The sequence below is a fragment of the Platalea leucorodia genome (assembly GCF_965183815.1).
Source record: "Platalea leucorodia genome assembly, chromosome: Z".
Lineage (NCBI taxonomy): Eukaryota > Metazoa > Chordata > Aves > Pelecaniformes > Threskiornithidae > Platalea > Platalea leucorodia.
Genome location: NC_138858.1, coordinates 66,909,445 through 66,932,501, shown reverse-complemented (window position 1 = coordinate 66,932,501; position 23,057 = coordinate 66,909,445). Strand labels below are relative to the sequence as shown.

At 41.4% G+C, this 23,057-nt stretch overlaps 1 protein-coding gene across 2 annotated transcripts in view; it reads right to left on the bottom strand.

Annotated features, from left to right (window-relative positions):
• The window catches only part of ZNF608 (zinc finger protein 608), a gene marked incomplete at both ends in the record, with an annotated part of 85,615 nt that overhangs the window by 5,236 nt on the left and 57,322 nt on the right, over nt 1–23,057 (bottom strand). For both annotated transcript variants that reach the window (XM_082337101.1, XM_082337100.1), the window contains 2 exons: nt 85–2,536; nt 3,024–3,111. In XM_082337101.1, coding sequence (XP_082193227.1) covers nt 85–2,536; nt 3,024–3,111 — 2,540 coding nt within the window. The remainder of the gene's footprint in view (nt 1–84; nt 2,537–3,023; nt 3,112–23,057) is intronic.

Here is a 23,057-nt window from a genome sequence, read left to right as displayed (position 1 = left end):
AACAACATAGCAGAATCAGGGACAAAATCTCACATGACTTAAGGATAAATCAAGACACTCTTGCTCCATTTCCTGTGATCTCACCTGTTTAAATCTTGTGGTTGGATCTACCCCTGTTTGCTTCATGGAGTCCATAACAGATTTCATCTCCACAGCCTCCTTTATGAGCTGGTGGTTTTCCATTTGTTTGGCTTTGAAACTGTCAGACTGAAGCTGTTGCTGGTGACTGGAAAGGATCTGTGATTTGCTTGTCTCCTCACCTTTGTTAGGGACTGATGACCCTATTTTAGTGTTATTTTTGCTGGACTCTGGAGTTGAAGGGGCCTTTGAAATAGTGGCAGATGGAATATTCTTCTGCTTGTTGTCATCTTTCCCAATCTCCTTCAAGGGGGGGTCATTCTTCCTTTCACAGTCCCTCCCAGTTTGTGCCATCTTCTGTTCTGCTAGTCTCTGGTCCTCATAGTATTTTTCATACTGCTGCCTGTAAGCAGGGTTAGAGGCCATTAAGGACTTTTGGTCCATATAGAGCCCATAGGCATACTGTCCATAATAAAGTGACTGAGCAAGTGCAGGGTGTCTTTGCGTTATTACTGACTGATGTTGTGGTTGCAAATTAGAGGAAGTGCTTTCGCTTTTCTTGGCATCTGACGGTTCTGCCTTCTCTTTCTTTTCAGCCTCTTCCTCAGCCTCTTTTTTGATCTTAAGTCCCTGTGGGGTACTGCTGTTCCCAGCTGCTGGGGCACTGACCTGTCCAGAGTGCATGTAACTTGGGGAATAATAAGGATCGTAGCCATGGTAATAGGGAGAATGGGACTCTTTCACTTGAGCCGATTGTGCTGTGGTTGAAGAATGTCCTTTTACAACACTGTCCTTATTAGAAATAATATCCGACGGAGAGCTGGCCTTTGACCTCATGCCCTCTGACCTGCTGTCAGAGCCACCATCATCAGCCGCATCAGAAATATCCGAGTAAGCAGGGCTGTTGGTTTTCGTGGCCGCACTATCCGCACCGTTTTGTGTCAACACGTGCAGTGGCGCCATGGCAGATTGTCCATTCACCAAAGTGCTGCATTCCATCCTGGAAGCACTCCCTATGGAAGGGCTGGGCGCATTGTCTGTGAACGTGTAAACCTTATCAGCTTCAGCCTTAATACTTGCCATCCTGCTCTCTTGAGACTCTGACAGTCCATTAGCTAGCACTTCATTCTTGTTGAGATGGTCCTTTAAAAAATGTCCAGATAAGTCTTTCCCAGATCCTTTTGAATCCTCCAGCTTTCCCAGCTTAGAATCCATCTTGGGACTTCCCGTCTCTTTGCTTTCTTTGTCCTTCAGCTTTCGCTTCTCCTTTTTCTTTTTGTCTTTGAGTGATGTGAGAGCTGGGTTTACAGTGCTTGGCTCTCCCATAATTGTGGGCTTTGGTTGAATAGGTTTTAGCGGAGGGCTCTTTGGTGTAGCCTGAACAATAGTAGTTGTTAGAGAGGGCAGTCCCGGTATTGTCCCTGTAGTGGTGGTTGTAAAGGCTGTAGTAGGTATAGCTATTAATTGGGGAGGAGTTGGTGCTGGCGCTGGGGCAATGGGCCTGGCTGTTTTGAGTTTGGAAAGGTTTTTGTCCACTTTGCAATTGTTTGCTTTCTTGCCTTTATCACCCAAACTCTTCTTGTCGATTAACCCTTCAGCCTCCAATTTTGGCATTTCGGTTTGCAAATTGCCATCTGCTACCGAGCAATTATCCAGTGTGGCTGCCATATTAGAAATTACTGGAAGGCTGTTCAATTCACTGTTCAGACCCTTCTTTTTGCCAGAATTCTTGCCAGTTTTGGAACTGATAACTGAACCGGGGCCATTGCTGGTCAGTTCCCTTTTTCCTTTGGGGGTCCCTGGGGTAGTGATGGAGGAAGGAGACGTCGGTGCTTTTAGCGGATCAAAGCCTGGCAAATTTGTGCTTGGCTCACTGCATTCAAGTGCCACATTACTCAATGCTTCCTCACAGTCTGAAATTTTGTCCTCGCTGTCAGGCTCAAACTCCAGTTTGTTTTCTGGGTCTAAATGTGCATGAGCCTGATGGTATCGTAGTCCATTAATGTGCTTGTACTTTTTGTTGCAGTTGGGGTGAGGACAGTCAATCAGCACTGGAGAAGAGCAGCCTTGGTCCAAAAAAGTAGCCTCAGGTTTCCCCTGTGGGGTGGTGGGAGTGCTTCTAGAGTTAGTACGAACACGTTTTCCAGATTTATTGTCCTCCGAACTGGAGTTCAAATCTAGCTCCATTGGAGGCTTAGTTTTCCTCTTGTTTGTGGATGAGGGGCTGGCTTTGACTTCATCCATGGCGCAGTTTGGGGGTGTCCTGCGCCCACTTGAGTTAAGGCTGCCCCTCCTCCCCTTCCCATTGGCACCACCTCGATTCTTATTCTGAAGTCCTCTGGACTCTGCAAAACTCGCATCATTCCCAGGTACAGCTGCAGCCGCAGCGGACCTTGCCCGCTTTCCCCTGCCCCGTCCTCCGCGCATTTCCAGGTCACTTGTTGGCGATTCACAAAACCTATATAAACAAGAGCAGATTTCATCAGCAGGAGCTGTGAACTGAATAAATAACAACACACCACGACTTCCCATTACAGCACCTTCATACATGTTAAAGTAAAGATGTCCTTCTTCCAAATGAGAATTGTTACAGTCTCAAAGGCAAAGTCATCAATAAGGACAAAAATGGTAAGAACAAGACCACCTAATTAGAACAATGGAGAGAAGATTTTTCCAGACTTTTCCAAACTTACAGAAATGCATTTTTAAATTAATTGCCCTCTGATTGAATCTCATGTATTTCCCCTTCCCTCTCAAAAACACAAAACAAAAAGAAATAAAAACTCCCACCCCACATTTCAGTGTGGAACAGAGAATTACTCATTTCACTAGTGCATGTTTTCAATTACAACCAGTTGTTTTTTATTAATCTCTGTACAGTCTCTTGACAGAGACCGGGGGTGAAAATACAGCAGAGAAAAAACAGACTCTGAATGATTGCCTACCTAGGAGGGGCCCAGTCATGCTTTGTGCAGTCCAGCAGCGTTCCCACGTATGTCTTGTTCCTCCATGTAACATTTACCACTAGGACACCTGCCAGTGGGGGAAAAAAAAGTTTTATCACAGTCAGAACAATAATTGGGGCAGGCTTTTTGTTTTGCTCTTTTTGCCTTTTTTCTCTCCTTCCCCACCAAGTGAAAGCTTTATTCTCATTTGCTTTTAAACGCTGTGGTCTATACTCTTCCTCTTTTCTGGTTTCAGTGACCTCAAGTTAAAACCCACAGGAAAGACAGCAAACGACAAAGAACAAGACTGTGTTTGCGCATGTGTACGTGTGTAAGAGAGTGTGCCTGAGTGACTGTGTGTGTAATCAAGATACAGCTGACAGAAGGAAATGGGTTTTGCCATGTCCTGCTGTAAAACAGCAACACTCACCTCTTAATTTTGCTATTATTGCACATAATTGCTTTCTCTTGGCAGCCAGCCAGCATAAACTAAGCACCAGTTACAGTGTTTAAATCAGTAGGTGACTGAGAAGAACCTGCTTTGCTTTGAACAATATGATAATGATGCTTCTATTTATTTGAAATTGCATATATCCAAACACACAAACACACACACACATCCGTTTTGCAAGTTTTGTTCAGCAGATATAGATGGAAACATGTATTATTTGCCTTCCTTTTTCTTCTGTGGAGATCGAGGGACTAGATGTGAAATTGCAACCATACAGTAAAGCTAAGAGGAATCGCAATACAGATACATAGAAAGAGGGATCCTTTAAAAAATGTACTGTAATTTAATTGCTTTTCCACTTATGACTTTTATTAAATGTAAACTCGTCTGCCCACCTAAAGCAGACTTCTAATTTTGGTTTATTCAAATCATCCCCGTAAAATGTGTGCATGGGAAGGATATGCTAAGTAACAATAAAATAAACGTGGGGGGTGTCATTCAAATGCTTTCAGGTTGCCCTCAAACACTTCTTCACATAATTTATCATCATGTTTATAGACTAGCCAGCTAATGACCCCTTTAATTTATTAACTTCTGCAGATAAACACAAGGTAGTATTATTGAATCAGCCATCTCATTAGAACATACACTTAACGAGAAATATATTTTACTTAGCAAAGAAAGGCATGATGCAAAATGTTTCCAATCTGTCAGAGGCGCGAAGACACTAACTCGCAGCCGCCAGCCTTGTGACTTGTTTTCCCTCTACGCTTCCCTTGTTCTAGCTGTAGCGTTTCTACAACGGATATAATAATGGCATTGTGCCAGAATGCTTCCAGCCAGTCTTTTTGCTTTGTCTTACCAGTGTGATTTCTGATTTTGCACTAGAATGGTCCCGCTCTGCTGCACCAAGGTAAAGTAAACATGCAACCAGCCGCCGATTTCCTCAGGGGCCGTTTAACAGCAGGGAAGTATCTGAAGTGTTGTGTGTGGAGGTACCAGGGAAGAAGGGATTTCCTTGAAAATTCCCTGTAGCAGATTTGCAAATTGTTCCCCGTATGGTTTTAAGTTGTCATTACGATACAGCGACTAGAATTTCGTATGCTGGGGCGAAGTGGTCTGAAGGATGAAGGACAGACGGCTCCTCCAGCCAGGGCCAGAGCCAGAGCCAGGCTTTGAACGCCTAGGAGGATTAGGGTTAAATCGCTATGCCGTATTTTTACGACCTGCGCAAACTTGGCGGCCAGGAAAAAAAACAAGCACGTTTCACCCTCGTCCCCCTCACGCGAGAACCACCGCCGCGGAGAGCGGCGCAAGGTGCGGGGCCAGGCCGCCCGCCTCGGCCTCGGCGCCGGCCCGGCCGCCGCCCGCCGGCGCTGAGGGGCCGCTGCCACCGGCGGCCCCGCGGGGCGCCCCGGCCCCCGCCGCCATTGGCCCGCGCCCGCCGCCAGCTCCGGCTCCTGATTGGCCGCGCCCCGCTCCACGGCTCCCGCCGCCGCCAGCCCATTGGTGGCGGAGGCCAGGCGGGGCGGGGGCGGGGCGGCGGCGTTCCGCGGCCCGGAGCGGCGCGGGGCTCTGGCTGTCGGCCGGCGGCGCGGGCAGCGCCCAGCCCCGCCGGGGAGCGGGGTCGGCCGGCCGCCGCCCCGGGGCGCGACGCCCGCGGCCCTGCAGCGCTGAAACCGCCCTCTGCCGCCGCCTGGGCCCGGACGGCGCCTGCGGGGTGGCAGGCGGCCGGAGGAGTCCGACCGCCGGGAAGCGGCTGCCGCGGCCGAGGGCGGCCCGGTGGGCCCCGCCGGAGCCCTCCCCTGTCCCGCAGCGCCTCTGCCACCGGCGCCAGAGTGGAGGGGAGCGTGTGGGCGCCGGGGCAGCAGATGCCGCGTCGTTCTCGTCGAGTGCCGAAATCACGCCGCGTCGTGAAACCTTTACGCCCACTCACGCGTACGGGCAAAACGCGCGAAGAGGAGAACGCGTCAGCAGATCCACAGAGGAAACGCCTGTCCGCGGAAACGGGGTGTCTTGCCACGAGCAACGCTAAGCTCTGTTCCCATCTGCCGCTCGCACGCTAGAGAGAGAGGTTAAAAAGGTGTTTCTCTGGTAACCTGGATGCTTTCCTTCCACCGTAATAGCTTGTCAGCTGTGACTCCATAATGCTCCGAGTGAAAACCACGGGTATTTTCCATCACTAAATTCTGTCATGCAGCCCATCTCCCTGCAGCAGCAGAATTGCTGCCTCCTGTCCATTCATCAGTGTTTGTCCAATCTCCTCTTAAATGTACAAAGCAAGGAGGGCTTTCTGACTTCCCACGGAGCATTACAGAAGAATTAACTCTGCCATTCATTTCTCCCCAGCTAGCTCACCTATGCTTTTGTTAAAATGTAATTAGGTTTTATGTAGGTTTTTTTTTTGTTTTTTTTTTTTAAATCAAGGTGTATTCCTAAATAAGTTTCCATCTTCCTCAATATTTGTAGTTTTGTCTGTCTCTGCGTGTGCTTTATTTATTTATCAATTTATGTAACACACCTAGGGATAGTCTTGTTACCTACTAATAGAAAAGGCAAAGTAGAAGGCATAGAGTAGGTATAATAATAAAACCCCCTGAAATGAATACACATTTCAGTAATTCTTAGAAGACATTCAAATGACCTTCCAGTGTAAGAAAGTCAATACTTCAAACACAAGTTCCTCCCTTAAAGTCAGTTACATTTAGCATCTCATTAAGTTTGTTAGTCTTAGCAAAGGCCCCAGTATGTAAGCAGGAGGAAAGATTAATCTCCAGGCTGCATGAGTAACTGTGGCACGGAATAAATTTCCTTGCCCTAATGAACAGCACATTACTCGGCCACAGGAAAGATTCCACAGAACCGGCAGTGAAGGTAGCTCATTTAATCTTCTAAGATTCTCATAGAAATGGCTCAAGAGAATATAAGTAAGTAACATGAGAGGTATGACTGACCCCTAAGGAAACATGCAACTGGAGGCTTATCAGACCAAAGCACTGGAAAATCAAAATGGACGTGAGAGAGGCAAGTAGTCCACACTATATACTAGATGCACTACTGAGGAGAAAGGATTATTCTTGCCGCACCCAGTCAGGGTGTACTATTACAGGTTTCTTTGATCCAAAATACTTGTCCCAGCACAGAGTTTAAGCTCAAAACAAGAACCTCTGCTGGGACTTCTCTGTACTGTCTCAGAGGCAATACACAAATAGTACTACAGCAGCCTTCAGTTCACCTCCGAGTACTACGTCTGAGTACACTGGGCATGCAGTCATAGATGCACTAACCCTTCTCTAAGTTGTTCCAACTCCTCTTTTGAACGTGTGTGTGCTGGGGCATAGTTCTCCACATACTCCCTCCATCTTATGAAGTAAGTAACATCACATACAGGACCAGACGTCACTGGGTGTGTGTCAAGTCATAAGAAGTCCCTGTAATGAGACTTCCAATTATATTAGACTGTACATTACACTACACATCATGTAACAATCATTTATTTAGCTTTGCCTGAACAAGAGTGAAAATGCAAAGACAGCCGAGAAACCCACAGGTTTCATACTGTCTGAATACGGAGATGTATTTTCACCTTAAAAAAAAAAAAAAAAACAAGAGGCTGAACTATTTATAGTAACCGTTACTGAAGAATGGGAGAAAAATTCAGATGTTTGTAATGCAGTGCACCTGAGGATATCGGGACTCCAGGATTCCAATTCAAGAAACCTGGGCAAATACCTAATCCTGTTCTTATGAGGACGGGTCAAACAATAGTGAATACATTTAGACTACATGCAAATGTTTCTTCCACCAAGTAAGAGTGTCAACTCGAGAGTGTCACCAATTACCACAGCACAGTTCACAAGATTTGGATGCAATAGAGAAAAACTTATGCCAAAATGAGGGTGTAAATTTCTTGATTTAATTTGGTTTATCATTCCACTTGCAAACTACGTAACTATTCAGTTACAGTATATCTGAAATTAGCAATATCCTCCACAGTCTTCAGTGTCAAATATCCTAAATTAAAGCAGCCAAGAATAAGAAAATTAAAATTTCAAGAGTTACTACCCATGCTACTCTTTATCATTAAGGAGTAGACACAGTAAATGGTGAATGTGTTATGTCCAGGAATTACAAAATGGTGTCTAACACAAGAAAATGGGGTCATGGTACCTGGAAGTTTTACAGTTCACCTACACTAGTCAGTACCTTTTCTGCTGAAATCCACTATTAGCCAAGGCAGGATCATACACAAAAGCCTTAATGTACGGCAAAGGTGCACACAAGATGTTACCTAATGCCCACCGCTGTCAATAGAAGTTCCTCCTTTAACATCAAGGGGAATTTCATTAGCCTGTTAGGAGCAAGAAAATATTCTGTATTGCAGTGTTTTCCTTGTTCACAGTGGATGTACCATTACGAGCATTTTTCTTTACTCATCACATTCATAACCACAATGTTTATGGCAAAAAATTACCCAACAACAGACAGGAAAAACTAACAGATGTTAGAGCACAAAACCATTTTACATAAGCAGTTCTGATAGCTATAATGTAGTAATCTGTACAAAATAACTGTGACAATTTGTACTTGGATTTTATTATGGAATTAAAGGTCACATGTCACAGAAGTGATCTGTAATAAAATAATTTTCAGAAATCTACAGAAAAAAGCACTTTTTATGAGTTCTGTGAATATGTTATCTGTTCTCTTTCCTTCCCCTTCCCTTCCTTCTTTTCAGTGACTGCATAACAAAGACCAGAACTAAAATTGGCTCTTTGCTATTAACTAAATTTATAGAATGAAATATGTCATCACAAATTGGAAATGAACTACCTCCATTTGTTGTTCACTATTGGAAAAAAGAGCCATGCTCTTTTAAAGTAAGCCTAACAAATGCAGATGTGCTATTCTGATGTAAAACCAGCACAATCACAAGGCATCTTCAGTACCAAGCCAGGGTACCATTCATGTTGACTACCTTGACACTGCACTTCTAGCAGCCACATCAAGCTTGTAAGGATCTACTCAAATATAACAGGATATACTCTTGCAGATGTTCCTTCATCTAAAGAACAAAAGATTGAAGGACCTAGTCTAAGCCAGATACTAATCCTTTTGCTTTTTTTACTGTTTTCTGCAATGAACATAAGCCAAGAATTTTTATGCTTTGTATTCAAAACTTTGAAATGAGATCATGTGCTTAGGAATCAAATTATCACACTGATATCTTAAATGCAGACCCCAGTTTTTGAAAATACTGGCTTTAGAAAACAAACACATTCAGATTCCAATATAAGTAGACATTACTCAATTAATCAGACTGGAAAGCCTGACTTAATGTTTACAGCATAGGCTGCTTTTGTGTTCAGATCACAGCAACTGCTACAAAATTCTGGTTTAGTTCAAGTTAATTATTTTCCCAGAAAACTCAAAAGACCAGTTATCTGAACGGGTGAATGGGTATGCCTTCATTTTTGCAAAAGGAGCTGTTCCCTCTGTTCTGAGCAGAGAACCTTGCCAAAAGTATTGGCAAAATTCTGGAGAAAGCAGATCTGCACAAAGTCTTTCTGAACACTTCTGCAACGGATTTGTTGAAGAGTATTATTTAAACAATCCGCCAAAACTAGGAATCGTTTGTTTGCTTTTGAGTCACCAAATGTGACTTATATTTAAAAGTCACTTAGGTTTAAACTGGGGCCAACTACTATATGAGGTTCAACAAGGCTCAGTGCCAGGTCCTGCACTTCGGTCACAACAACCCCATGCAACGCTACAGGTTTGGGGAGGAGTGGATGGAGAGCTGCCTGGCAGAAAAGGACCTGGGGGTGTTGGTTGACAGCCGCCTGAACATGAGCCAGCAGTGTGCTCAGGTGGCCAAGAAGGCCAATGGCATCCTGGCTTGTATCAGGAAGAGTGTGGCCAGCAGGACCAGGGCGGTGATAGTGCCCCTGTACTTGGCACTGGTGAGGCCGCACCTTGAGTACTGTGTTCAGTTTGGGGCCCCTCACTACAGGAAGGACATTGAGGTGCTGGAGCGTGTCCAGAGAAGGGCAACAAAGCTGGTGAAGGGTCTAGAGCACAAGTCTTATGAGGAGTGGCTGAGGGAGCTGAGGTTGTTTAGCCTGGAGAAAAGGAGGCTGAGGAGACCTTATTGCTCTCTACAACTACCTGAAAGGAGGGTGTAGCCAGGTGGGGGTCCATTTCTTCTCCCTAGTAACAAGCAAGAGGACGAGAGGAAACGTGCTAGAGCTGCACCAGGGGAAGTTTAGGTTGGATATTAGGAAAAACTTCTTCACCGAAAGGGTAGTCAGGCACTGGACCAGGCTGCCCAGGGAAGTGGTTGAGTCTCCATCCCTGGAGGTATTTAAAAGACAGGTAGATGTGGTGCTTGAGTACATGGTTTAATGGTGGACTTGGCAGTGATAGGCTAACGGTTGGACTTGGTGATCCTAAGGGTCTTTTCCAACCTTAACGATTCTATGATTCTATGAAATGTAAGTGGAGTCCTACTTTCTCAAAATTCCCATTCGGTTAACAGTTCTGCCTACTGCGTTTACTGAGTACCATTCTAAGACAACTTTTGCTGATGCCAGAGGATGACCTACCAAAGTATACTATGCTTTGTAGTAATTTTTATAAGATTACTTCCTAAAGAGTTTAATATGACAAATTCTTGTAGCAATATTCCTGTGGCATAGCAGCTTTTCAAGGTTGAGATGCAATTCTCAGTATTGAGAAGGCATCACATCATCACTTGACATAACATTACTGCAAAATCAATTCCTCTTATCCTTATGATCAGTGAATCCACAAATTTGTTTGCAAACCAAATTCCATTTGCCTTTTGTCTCAGCTTTTCCAAGTACAAATAATACGGACATGGCTGAGATAGCCAAGCCATGGCATATCTGTCATCAGTGAGTACGCTGCCGCCATGGATTAAACACATTTTATTCTGCATTTGGCACTGCAAATTTTTTAATCCCACATATATCTATTTGACATCACTGTTCTAACAGTAACTAAAGTATATGAAGTGCAAAAAGCCACAAGATTAAAATCTATAATCTTACGATTATCTCAAGCTTTTTCATTGCCATTAGTTTAGTCAGAGCAGTATAACTCATTTGCCTCACAACATCCGCCATATCATCAATTCCAGATCCACATATACACCTGCAATTCATCCAGGCATAAAAAAACACAGAACAATGTTTATATTAGACTTGCAATGCAAATGGCTTATTTCCCCCTGATTGCTTCCATCAAGAAAGTAATCTAAAATTAACAGTAAACATTCTACGTATAAAGTCAAATCTTCTACACTGAACACTGATCTGGTAGACATAGAATTTATTTACTACTTTAATCACACTCTCTGTCTAGCATGGCACAAGAACTTAACTACATCTACAGCAGGTGCACATGTAACAGACATCAACATCAGCAAGCCTGAGAATGTAATGACTGTCAGGTGGCCTGGAAATGCAAGACTGGTGGGTTTTTTTTTGCTTTGTTGGTGTTTTTTTTGTTTTGTTTGTTTGTGTTTGTTTTTTTTAAAAAAAAAAAAAAAAAAAAAGCCCTACTGCTACACTGAATGTTTGAAAAGTCACTTTAACCACATCCTGTAATCAAACCATCTGGACCACAGATCTGCAATTAGTCATCCTGGACATTGGACTTTATCTGAACAAATACTGTATAGTAATGAAGCTGAGAAGATTGGGAAGCATTAAAGAAAAGAAGCATAATGAAATACTGCTGGTACAGTCATAAACCTTTGAGACGCTTAGCTGTGGTGTTAATTTAGTACTTTATGAAAGCATAGTAACCTTAAAGGTTAAAGGGCTGAGAGGCTAAAACCTGCTATTTTAGTTAACGTTGCCCTGCTGGTGGCTAAAGCAGGTTGGCATTACTCTAGCCGCATAAACTGCAGCAGCTTCTTCAACAGCATAACAAACTTAGTTCATATCCATGTGATTTCCAGTAAGTTCTGAGTAATAACCTAAATTTCATGGATACTTTATTCAAATGGCATGCCCTTTCTTTCCCCCATCATTATGAAGTCATCAGTGCAATATATTTAGAGTAGCAACCACCACCCTAGCTTGAAAAAGCTGCGTTACACCTTTAATGATACACAAACAAAACGTATATTCCCTGGACTTGCATTACATACTCCCATTTGCATTCAGAAAAGAAGCAGCAATTATAGAGTGAGGAGTATCTCTTGAAGCCATGGAGCTGGGCCATCAAGGAGACAACTTTTTCATCCCACCTAATAATAACAACTGTAATATATTTTCTTAATCTAGAGGTTTATCCCAGAGCATAAACAATAAACACTGAGATAACTGAAGAAGGCCTGTTTCCCCATGAGTCCATGTGCCTAATAAACAAAAGAACACACAGCCACTTCCATCACTGTCACGTCTCCCGCAGCTTTTGTTCTGAAGCCTGATGAGCTGTATTGATTTGGGAAAATCATTGAGCTTCTTGGAAAACTAGACTCTAGCTTATTCACCACCATCCATTTGTTTCTCATGGAGACAGTTGGTAAATATTCAGCTAAATGGCAGCTAAAAGAAGCTCTGGTTTCTTTTCTTTTTCTTGCCTCCCTAGTAACATTATCCTTTTCCAGCTTTAGTATAAAACGAAACAGCACGTTAGGAAGACTTGTTGCTGAGGGTGAGCTGAAATGGTAGCACCTCTGGACAAAGCTATGACTGAAATGCTAAAGGCAGGTTTGCTCCAGAAAACAGGGCAGCATCTAATCAAAGAGCTTATGTCCCTTATCAGTTATAGTAACAATGCCACTATAATTTTTTCAGTGTATGTTTCTTCTAAAGATGGTCTGCCTAACAAATAACGAATAAGCAAGATCTAAATGCAAATGGAGAGCTGAAAGAAAACCAAATGGTCCTAATCAAATACAAGGCTAAATTTTACACTCATTAAAAGAGCAATAAAAGACCCAATGAAAACTGGGTAATACCCCAGAAAGTACATCAGATTGGGTCCCAAATGGTTTGTAGGTTTATCCACAACTCAATAGTTCCAGTAAAATATGAGCTACTTAGAATGGTGATTCTGAAAACTATGAAGCCACAGCGACTAGCATAATTTTCTCCTGTCAGATTTATATCAAAGTGATTAGATTTTGGCAAGACTAGGAAAACTTTTGGATAAATTGCTGTTACACCTCTTGAATGTCAGACCACATGTTTGCAGTGTTTACAGGAAAATGTGCAATTAATGTTATAAACTAACCATAGATTTCTGACCTCCGGAGTATAACTAAAGATTTGTTTTTGTACAAACCTTACCTTTTCTTTGGCCAGAGTAACTGAACCACTTCACTGTTCTACTGAAGCTTGAGAATAAAACTGCAGTCTTACTTTATTTCAGCTGACACTAAAAATGCAAGTTGAAAATCATTTAACATCTGTGTGTTCTGAAGAAAACCAAATCTGTTTCAGAAATGAAGTATTTTGTTTCTAGCAGATTTTTCTTCTCTTTTACTTCAGTAATCATAACTGTGATTCACATAGCCTGACACTGAAAAATGTCACATAGTCTCAATTTTAGAAGAAGGAAACGCTGTTCTGTAATCCCCTGAATTTCCCACTCACTTCTCAAGGAGTGTTATTTCAGCTCCTACATTGCTGCCCTGTGGAACAGACACTCCTGCCTTCTACTAGAGTGAAAGAAAAAGAAGCCCCACAATCCACTGCCTTTGCTTGTACTCTAGGACCATATGTCACTTGAGATAAGCAACAGAACATAGGGCTTTTCAACTCATCTGTCACACTCACTTCCTGCAGTTTATATTAATTACAGGATCTCTTCAGCTAGTTATTTCTCTCCCAAACTCTTTCACCCTTAAAAGCAAGTAAATAGCAAAACAAAACAAGACTGGAGTGTATGGAAAAGCACCATTGTTTAAATATGAGAAGTAAGACCAAAAAGAGAAAACCAAAACCATTTTTTCTTACCCTGACAAGCATTCAGGAGTTCCTTTAATAATTATCTGCCTCATTTCTATTCTTCATCTCAGACACCAGACCACAGAAATACTGTTTTCATCAGCAGACTGTTGAGAAACAGCTGCAGAAATAGGGAAGCTGGTATAAATTTATGTGTGTAGGCATGTGTGTGTATATCTGTCTATCAAAAAAAAAAAAAACCTCTTAAGGAGCTCATATGTTTTTGTTGTTCTTCCTAAGGTGAGTATTAGGACATCTCAACAGAAGTTTGTATCCCAGCTCTGAACTCTGCCACTGTAGGAACAATTCACTTGGAGCGTAAAAACCAAGCAAATAACAGATTACAAAATGCACCTATAAACCTTCAGGTGTCTTTGGTGATTAGTTCCCCAGTGCTCTACATCACGATAAAGAGCTGCCACGTGCAAACAGTAGTACAATTATTTATGAAACAGTACAGCAGCTAATGAAACATAAAGGAATGGAAGACAGAAGAGAGAGAATTTGTGGAAAAGAAAGAGCATGGATAAAGAAACAATTCCCAGCCCAAACCATGAAAATGCTTCCCAATCTGTAGACTGCAGATACCAGAATTGCAGTTGAGCCAGGCAGACAATTCTGCTCAACCTCAAAGAGCTGCTGCTTATCCATGTACCTCATTGGGATTGAGAAGCAGAGCCTCTTATAAATTATGATGCTTTATTTAAAGTCAAAGCATTTATTTGCTTTTGTGCCAGCTTTGGATCCTATTCATCTCTAGCTACCAGGCCCAAGAGAGAACACATTCCTGTAGCTCTGCTGGCAGCCAGCTGTGGCCTCAGTAAATCATAAAGCCTCCTAACAAGCCATTCTTTACAAAGGCCAACTGCACTTACTAGACATGATAACTTCTCTATTATTCCACTCACTGGAATTTAAAATAGCAATTTAAAGCAGTGTCTGAAAACACTGAAATCTACTGAACTGCATTTTCTCTCTCTCTCTCTTTGCATTAAGCTTCACTTATTTCATGAAGACTTCATTGTCCTCAGCCTGGGAAAAGGGTAAGTAAGCACCTGAGACAGACATATCCAAGACAAAGGGGAGGGAAAAAGCCCATTTGGGATTCCTTTTGCAGAACTCCCTCAGGATTTCTTAATACAGCTTATAGGAGACAAGTACCTCTTCTTTCATGCAGTTTGTGGGACTTGCAGGGACACATCTTTTATGTTTGTGGAGGTAAACTCTATTAAGATCCTAATACAGTAATACCCTACTATGAAACTTCACAGTAAAATACATAAAGCTAAAAGTGGTGTACAGTCAAGCATGGGATGTACATTAGTCCTATGAATACTGCAACTGTAAACGAGGAGTTCTGTCTCTTTTACCTCTTTCCCACCCATGCACTGAAAAGGAATCAATTAAGTATAGTATGGTGAGGCCCACCATTCCACTTTTTCCTCTGTCTAGGAAAAGCAGATCAGGAACCGTACACATCTGAGGCTTTTCTTCCTATACAATTGCTTCAGTTCAGGATTCGGAGTAACCTTATTGTAAGGTCTTTTGTTGCCATAGTTAAGACATTAAAAAGAAAACTATGCTTGAAACTCCACCTTCTAGATTTGAAAACCACAAAACAAATACTATGCATTGCCAAATGCTACATAATTTTTACAGCTCTTATCCCACAAACTAGTTCTTTTCCTTAAAAAATGGTAGGCAGTGCTGTCCTTCCTATTACAAAATTCTTGTATTTTAGTGGGGAAAAAGATGCCCAGAACAGTTACAAGTATTTCAGTAACACACTTAAGATACCAGTTCTGTTTTGTAAACAAGCCTAATGAACTATAACTAATAGTGTTCTCCTTGAGCAGAAGAAAGGTAAAAGGCCTTTTGTTAGCATCTACTGAAGCAAAGTAGTCATTTTGCTGGGACAGAACAAAAGTGAGCTACTTATCAACTAACCAACTTCAATAGGTGTCAGAGTTCTGCAGAGCAGTTCATGTGATTTTCCTTCCTGTGTCTTAAATTACCTCCCAAGTGGGTAAACTAGTAAAACATCCAGTTAACCAGTTGGCTTATTCCAGCTGTTTGTCAATACTGATGCAATGCAAAGGCAAGCTGCCAGCAAACTGATTTCCCACTAGCAATCAGTACACTTTCTGCTAGGCTTCTCTTCTGTTGCCAGCGACTGGTTGGACAATTTTCTTCTAAGAGTCCTTTGTGCAGGCTATCCCAGTTTCTCCACTTATTAATAAGAGCCTGGCTAGTTTTCCCTGACCTGCTGTGATCTATGTCACTACTACAGCTTCTCTTGTTTTTTTCATGCACTAGAGCTGATCAACCTTTGACCCTCCTAGGTTTAGAAACAAAACTATTTAGACACTGAGGACAGACCAGTGTTGCATAAAATGTAAGTAAAATCTTAGGGTTCTAGGAATCCTAATATCATCTGTTAAAAATCTCTACGTTTCTTTTGGCAACAAAACATCCCTCAAAGGATCATCATCACAGGCATGCCCTCCCTCATTAACGTACAAGCAACACGATGACAGAAACACATATTTCAATATTAGGAGACTATTTTCCCATGTCACTGAAAGAAAAAAAGAGGCTGGACTTTCAGACATGACTTAATTCTTTCCTTGGGCAGATAAACAATATCATGATAAAGCTTGCTTTACTCCAGAATCTACACACAAATTTCTGTATAAATTATTGACTGCACTTTGGCCTCGTCTGAAATGTTGGCCCCTGAGGCTGATAAGCTCTGACCCCAGGTGGCACATCCAGCCCTCTCACAAGAGGCAGGAACATTATTGCTTTGCACTGAGGACTGCAGCCTGAGAGCCAATCAATCAAGCTCCCTGACAGGTTTTACAGCCTCCTCACATTAGGCCTAAGTCAAACTCCATGGCTCTTATTGTTCACATTATTCTTTTTTCCTCTGCTCTGATGAAGTCAGGGCAAGTCCAAGGCTTCAATGAGAAAGAAAGGCTATTATGAGCAGCTCCGAGTGTATTGACTCTGAGCTGTACAACAATGGCTCAAAAGCCTTTTCCCTGAAAGTAACACATTCCTAATTGCTAATAATCATCAGTAACAAAGATCAGCTCTTAGACACATACTTGTATGAAAGAAAGGTGTAACACTCAAACAGCTAGACTCATCATCTTTACATACTAGGAAAGATTACCTAAGATAATTTTATGCACACCAGGAATGGTAACCTTTCAGTCACACAGAACTGTCATACAAATGTTGGTATGTTCCGTAACATAACTTGTGCATTAGGAAACCAGTGACCAAAACTGATTTGATTAAAAACATCCCTTGTGGAATCGTGCTATGCTAACTGGACAAACGGATATGTTCTTCTTTGGTCACTCTACAGTATTTCAAGATCAATATCACATTGTGCTCAAAGTGGAAAAACACTTTCAGAACTAATCACGATGTCATTATTTTTCCCTAGCGTTCTCCTGAGGTCTGAAGAGCATTTAAGTGGGACTCCTACCTGTCTGACATGGAAGAATACTGACTTGTCTTTGAAAACTTTCACCCTTAATGATTACTATTATTTTTAAACAACTGTGTATCATTTCAGTTTGCATGCATAAATCTTACCACCAACAGGTCATTTACAAAGTCGTGATGTGCTGTCATCAAATGCGCAAAACCACCTTTTTTGTGTAATTTCAACATTGTGTAACATGACTAGATTTTACAGTTGGAAAAGTCTTCTATGTCTTTTTTCCTATTTATCGAAGTTAAAACTGGAACAAAACAATGGAAAGCAGTTTTTTAAGGACTCGATTTGCTAGGAATGGAACTTGTGATCAACTAGCAGAAACCAACTGCAGTAACTCCAGAGATCAGTTTCCCTGGCTATTGGAGAAACAGATGTAAGAGAGTGGCTCTTTTTTCTTTCTTTCCTTTTTTTTTTTTTTTTTTTTTTTAATTAACTTAGCTGTAGCTTTAGATGATTCTGCCATTATAACTTCAGCTTTTAGGAAAGGATAATCTCCTTTTAAATTACAAAATAGAAACTGATAGCCATAAGTGAATATTTATTTACTTTCTTAAATCTGAATATCAGTACTAAGACAGCGAGAGATACTTTCAGTTATATTGTTTCATCCACATATTTGTTAGTGCACCAACCTCACAATTGGACTGAACTGGTAAGAGATTCAGAGCGCTTTCTGGGAAGGTGCTGGCTGAAAGAACAGCAGCTTCCTTCTGCTAAATCCCCTGATAGCAGCTTGCCTTTTCAGCTGTCATTCAGTCCAGTGTGGCTTTTCATACAAAACCAGAGGAGACCAAGTGCAGACTAAAAGGTTGTTTCAAATGAAGGATTCCCCTCCCTCCCTGGCTCTCAGCTGAAAGCATATTTACACTCTGAAGAATGAGAAGAACTCATAATTTGTAGTCCATCAAATAGCTTGTTTTCAGATTCTGCTGAAGATGAAGTTTCACAGTTATCTAGGTGGACACCTGAATAAACAGTAGTAAGCATGGGTAGGGCTAGAGTAGCATAATAAAAATTAAAAATACAGCAGGTCTTTCAATTTATTTATGTAGCTACTGTGGATCAGTCACAGTATTAGTAACTCAAGTTTTTATCCTTATGAATATTCTCTTATTTCCTTTCTTAAAAATAGTAGCAATGTGTGCAACATTACATTTCTTGTCCCTACAGGGACATAAAACATGGCTGAGAAAAACCGTCAAATCAGTGTGAAAAAGTAAGCACTGCAGCCCCCTGGACTGTACACTTGCAGTGTACAAGGATTCCTGTTTACAGTGCTGTCAATTAGCTCTCACTCACAGGCACTGCATTCAGTTTGAGCATTTTTTTAAAGGGAAATAAATGTAATGCTATTCTTGTCAACTTACAAAGCTGAGAAGTAATGCTGCTATATTTAACCTAAATGCTGTTTTTCATGGGTGCTGTGTAGGATGAATGATACCTGATTTAGAAAAACGACAGTGATTTTGCTGAGCTTTCCAAAATCAACACCCATTTTAGTTGAACAAAACAAGGGGCTGCTGAAGCACATTTGTCTCTCTGATGATGTATATTCACTAAGTACAGCCCATAACCCACCTAACTCACAGCAGCTTCAGACAGCTAGCCTCACCCACATATCCTTGCAATTTAATGAACAGTCATATCCAACAAATCTTTTACCAATAGCCTGACAGTAGTTATTCTTTTAGACTCCAGGCCCAAAAGAGAAATTTGTCATTGCTTAAATAAATTTTACAGATGTAATGGATAAAGGCAATAAAGAAAACAGGGCTTTTATAAAACAAAATCGACAGAGCAGAAAGCTGTTCCTCTAAACTGTGCGCAGGCGCGCGGGGCTTGTGTGCACCGAAGGGAAATAGACAATGAAGGTTAGGAAGCATGAAATGACAGCCGCCTTTGCTTTTCAGGGAACGTAAATTTTATTCACAGAACGTAAATCTCAAAGTCATGGTTTTCAGTCTGCATGCGTGATCACACGAAATTGATTTCAAGGAGATTTGGAAGTATTTAACTCATTGCTCAGAGATGCAAATCCCATCTTGTACAATCATTATTGTAAAAATAGAGAAAAAAATGGGTGATGTTTCAAGGGCTCTGCCTATACGTTTTCATTTTTCAGATAGTCACAGCTCATTAAGCTTCCATTTCAAATACAGACCTGTCTGTATTGAAACACCCAAATAAAGCTGTGTATGTCCATATGTTTTAGGGCAGCTTAAAACTCTTAATGAATAATACAGCTTAAATGAAAGACATTCTTGAATATGTTTGCCACAATGTAACACACCCATGCTTATGTTCCTCCCTAAATGAGCAGGAAAACATCGTTCAAATGCTTCGGTAAACATGGCAGCAGCCCTAATGTGGATGCAGTGCTGAAAAGTTTTTGGAAACACATAAAAACATTTCTTGACTTTGGCACGTCTGCTGCATCTCACGGTGGTTTTCTTATAATTTGATACCTCTTTCTTGATACTTCACTGCTTATCACAAAACCAATCAGGTAGAAAAACTGTTGTTGTTAAATTAAGAAATCCCAAACCACAGATGTTTAAGCATGGTGTGTCAACTTAATACATGATAGTATTAAAAATATCTCTGAAGTGCAGCCTTTTCTAACAGAAAACAGATATTCTTGAACACAGATGAGCTTCCTCTGTGTCAATAAACACAAACTGACTCTGTTTAAAACACAGAGGAAACTGGTTAATTTCTATCTCAATAAAATTTATGAAGCAATAAAAACTTTGTAGTACAAGCTGTGTGGTTTGTTTCACTTCCTTGTCACATGAATTAATGAGGAAAATTCTTCCCTTCATTCTGTTACGCAGACTCATGCTGGAGAGAGCACCGTACACTGACCAAAAGTCCCGAGAGCCTAATTCTGATTTCCACTCCTCACCCACAATTTCTTTATAAAGTTTGACAAGGAATATTTTAATTTCCTATCTTTGTGATGACAGTGTTTGTGAACTCGATCGCCACTACACTGTGAACTGAGCTTAGCAATATAGCGTAACTGATGGGGAAACAACCAAAAGAAATGGCATGTCTGAACTAGGGTAACTGTCACCAGATCACGCTAGTATAACCCTTAATCCTCTATGTACGATACTGAAAATGTCAGCTAATTTAAATTTCTGCAACCCCTGAGCAGGAGCAAAAGGGAGGGAGGGAGAAATGTACTGAATGGATGAAAATATATGCCTGCAACAGCAGGAGCTAAAGACTTTATGCGTAATATTTAGTCAGATTAAGTACAGCTCTTCACTGCATGTTTTATTGTCATTTACGTTTTCTCTGACCGCATGAAGAAAGCTGCTTCTGACAGGCCACAAAAGGAAGGCTTCTGGGAGTGTTTTGTTCTTTCTCTTCAAATCCTCTGATGCATTAATTTCCTGACCTCTCTCCTGATACAAAACTACAGCTCACTCCTTACATGATCATCTTTGTCAGAACAACTTCCGCTCAGACAGCAGCTAATCCAGTACAGCTAATGGTTTCTGTCAGGAAGGAAGGAAGTGAAATGATGCCATCATTATACTACATGGCATAATCTACATACCTCACGTGGACCTCCCCTTTCGTGAAATACCAGCATGATGTATCAACCACATATAAAATCTAGATCCCTCAGTCCTAACGTGTGAATGTGGTTCCATTTAGCCAATGCATTTTTTGTTATACCCCTGGAGATTGTGGGGGTTCACTGGGTTGGATATTCACCCTCCTGTAGGCTGGGAGACAACTTCATGGAAAGACTGCTCCCTTGCTCTTGGTCCTCCACACTATTTGTATAGTTGTTATCATCTTTTAACTCACCTACCTGCCTTATAAAGAGGAGTCTTGTGTTTCAGAACACAAGGTCGCCTGAAGATGACCATCTGAAACCACAAAAGTAATTAGCAAAAGGCAATACTGTATTTTTCTCTCCCTTATATATACCCCTGTGTGATATTCACCAGCAGGTTAAGGCTGCTTAGAGGGAAGGATGGAGTAGCATCACACAGAATCAGGGCATTTCATCAGAAAAAGAAGGCAGCACTGACAGAGAAAGGGTGCCAATGGGGAAAAGGTCAGACCTCCATATGTCTCCACCCATGGGTTCCTGTTGATGGACCACATCTCTGAGCAGTAGACAACCAAATGCATAACAGCAGATGCCACAACAAGAAGTTTGTAACACTTCAGGAAGGTGTGAAAGGAATGACAGTTGGCTGCCTTCCTTAAGTCTTTGGCAGAAGCCTCTCTGCTCAACCAGAAGGCAGCTGAGGCTGTGGCACCTTTTCCTCACAGTTTCACTGTGTTCAGAGGTTCTCCCAATGATCTTTGGGTATTTTATTCAAGTAATTACTTAGATTACAGAGGCTTGGTTTCTTTCTCATGGACCCTCCTCTGTAACAGAGACAGAAAAGAGTACTGGAGATCGAGGTAAGACCATGCATTTGTTTTGACTGTTAAGGGACACAAGAACATGCAGGTCTTTCTGCCACTTTTGGGAACTGAACAGAAGTAGGACATTTGTCCATTGGTAAGGGAATGTCTTCTCCTGGAAGATCTTACCTATTCTGGTTGAAGAGCTTCTGCAAATGTCATTTTGAGAAAGAAATGTTAAAATTATCTATGAAAACTCCACAGAAGGGGGGCACCTTGCTTTTCAAACAAACACCAGTGGAGATTTGAGGACTGCAGATTTAATAACAGGAACTGATATATTCTTCTTAACAAAGATCTGAAACCACCTAAAATAGCTACCAGACTACTCAAAAAAGACTGTAAACTAGGTTTTTAATGAATGTCCCTGGAAAACATTTGTAGAGGCTATTTCTTTTTCCCTTCACCATATTACCGACAGCCCAGATGCAGTTAGCATCTTAGGAGAAGCCGTCTTTTTCTTTGCAGAGTCCAATGCACTATGCACAATCAGAAACAACCTCTTTTTAGTAGGAAACCTTTTGGGGATAGGCAGATAAAAAGGCTGCTTGGTGAACTGAGCCAGATTCCAAGGAAGAAGTCTTGAGGATACAGAAGAACTAAGGAAACCTACGTCAGGTTTTTGTTGTCTCTTTCCAGCTGACAGGATTGGTAGGCTGGTAGAAAGCTGCTACTTTTACGCTTTCATTTGAAGGTTTTGAAAACTGAAGGGATGCTATGGAAAAACCTCTTCGGCAAAGATTCCCTGTTGACCAACAGACCCATTCTAACTTTCCTTAAGTTTTGCAAACTCACTTTACTTTTTGCTTCTCTCCTCTGAAAAGCCCCTTTTTTCCTCTCTTGATAAAACTGCTTAGGACTGAGGACACCAAAATCTGCATTTGGTCCGTCAGAAATGCAAACTTGACCAAAGAGTTCATAAACACTATTAATATAGAAATTTTGTTTACACTGATAGGATCCCGAAGGTATAAGCACACTCACAAAACAATCTGTGTTTCCTAAACAGTGATGAATTTAACAACCATTCCTTTCAAGAAGTTTGTTTTTTCTGAAAAGAAAATTTTATATTATCTTTAATCACCTACAGACTAGTGCAAAGACATGACTCTATTTCAAATGACAAAAAGCAAATCTGGTAAACTTGAAAAAATGGGAAGTGGAAGTAAGACATCCTTAAACCAAAAGACTGCAGGTGATTCTTTCAGTAGCTAGCCTTTAAGGTAGTTCAAAAATTATTCCATGCAAAATGGGAGCCACTGAGTTTATTCCAAGTACTTTTACATTTCACAAATCAACGCCCACTCTTTTAGAAAAATTAAAACCTATTTTTGTCTCTGATATGTCTGTCTTTAGGGGTTAAATATATCCACTTCTAGCACATTTGGGAATTGCTGAAAAGAAGTCTATAGACATCCATGGATAGGAGGCTCTGCCTGACAGGGACTATCAGAAACATTCAGAGAGTAGAAAGATAATTTCTTTTCTCCAAAGGATTGCCCACCTACATAATTAACAGTCCTTTGGCAGTCACTGCAGAATGCTTCCAGAACGATTTGAGTCAATTTTGGTCTTTGTTTTTGAAAGCAAAGGCACTGCATACAAAACCTTCCAAATTGCTCTGGATTTCAGATATTCACAATGAT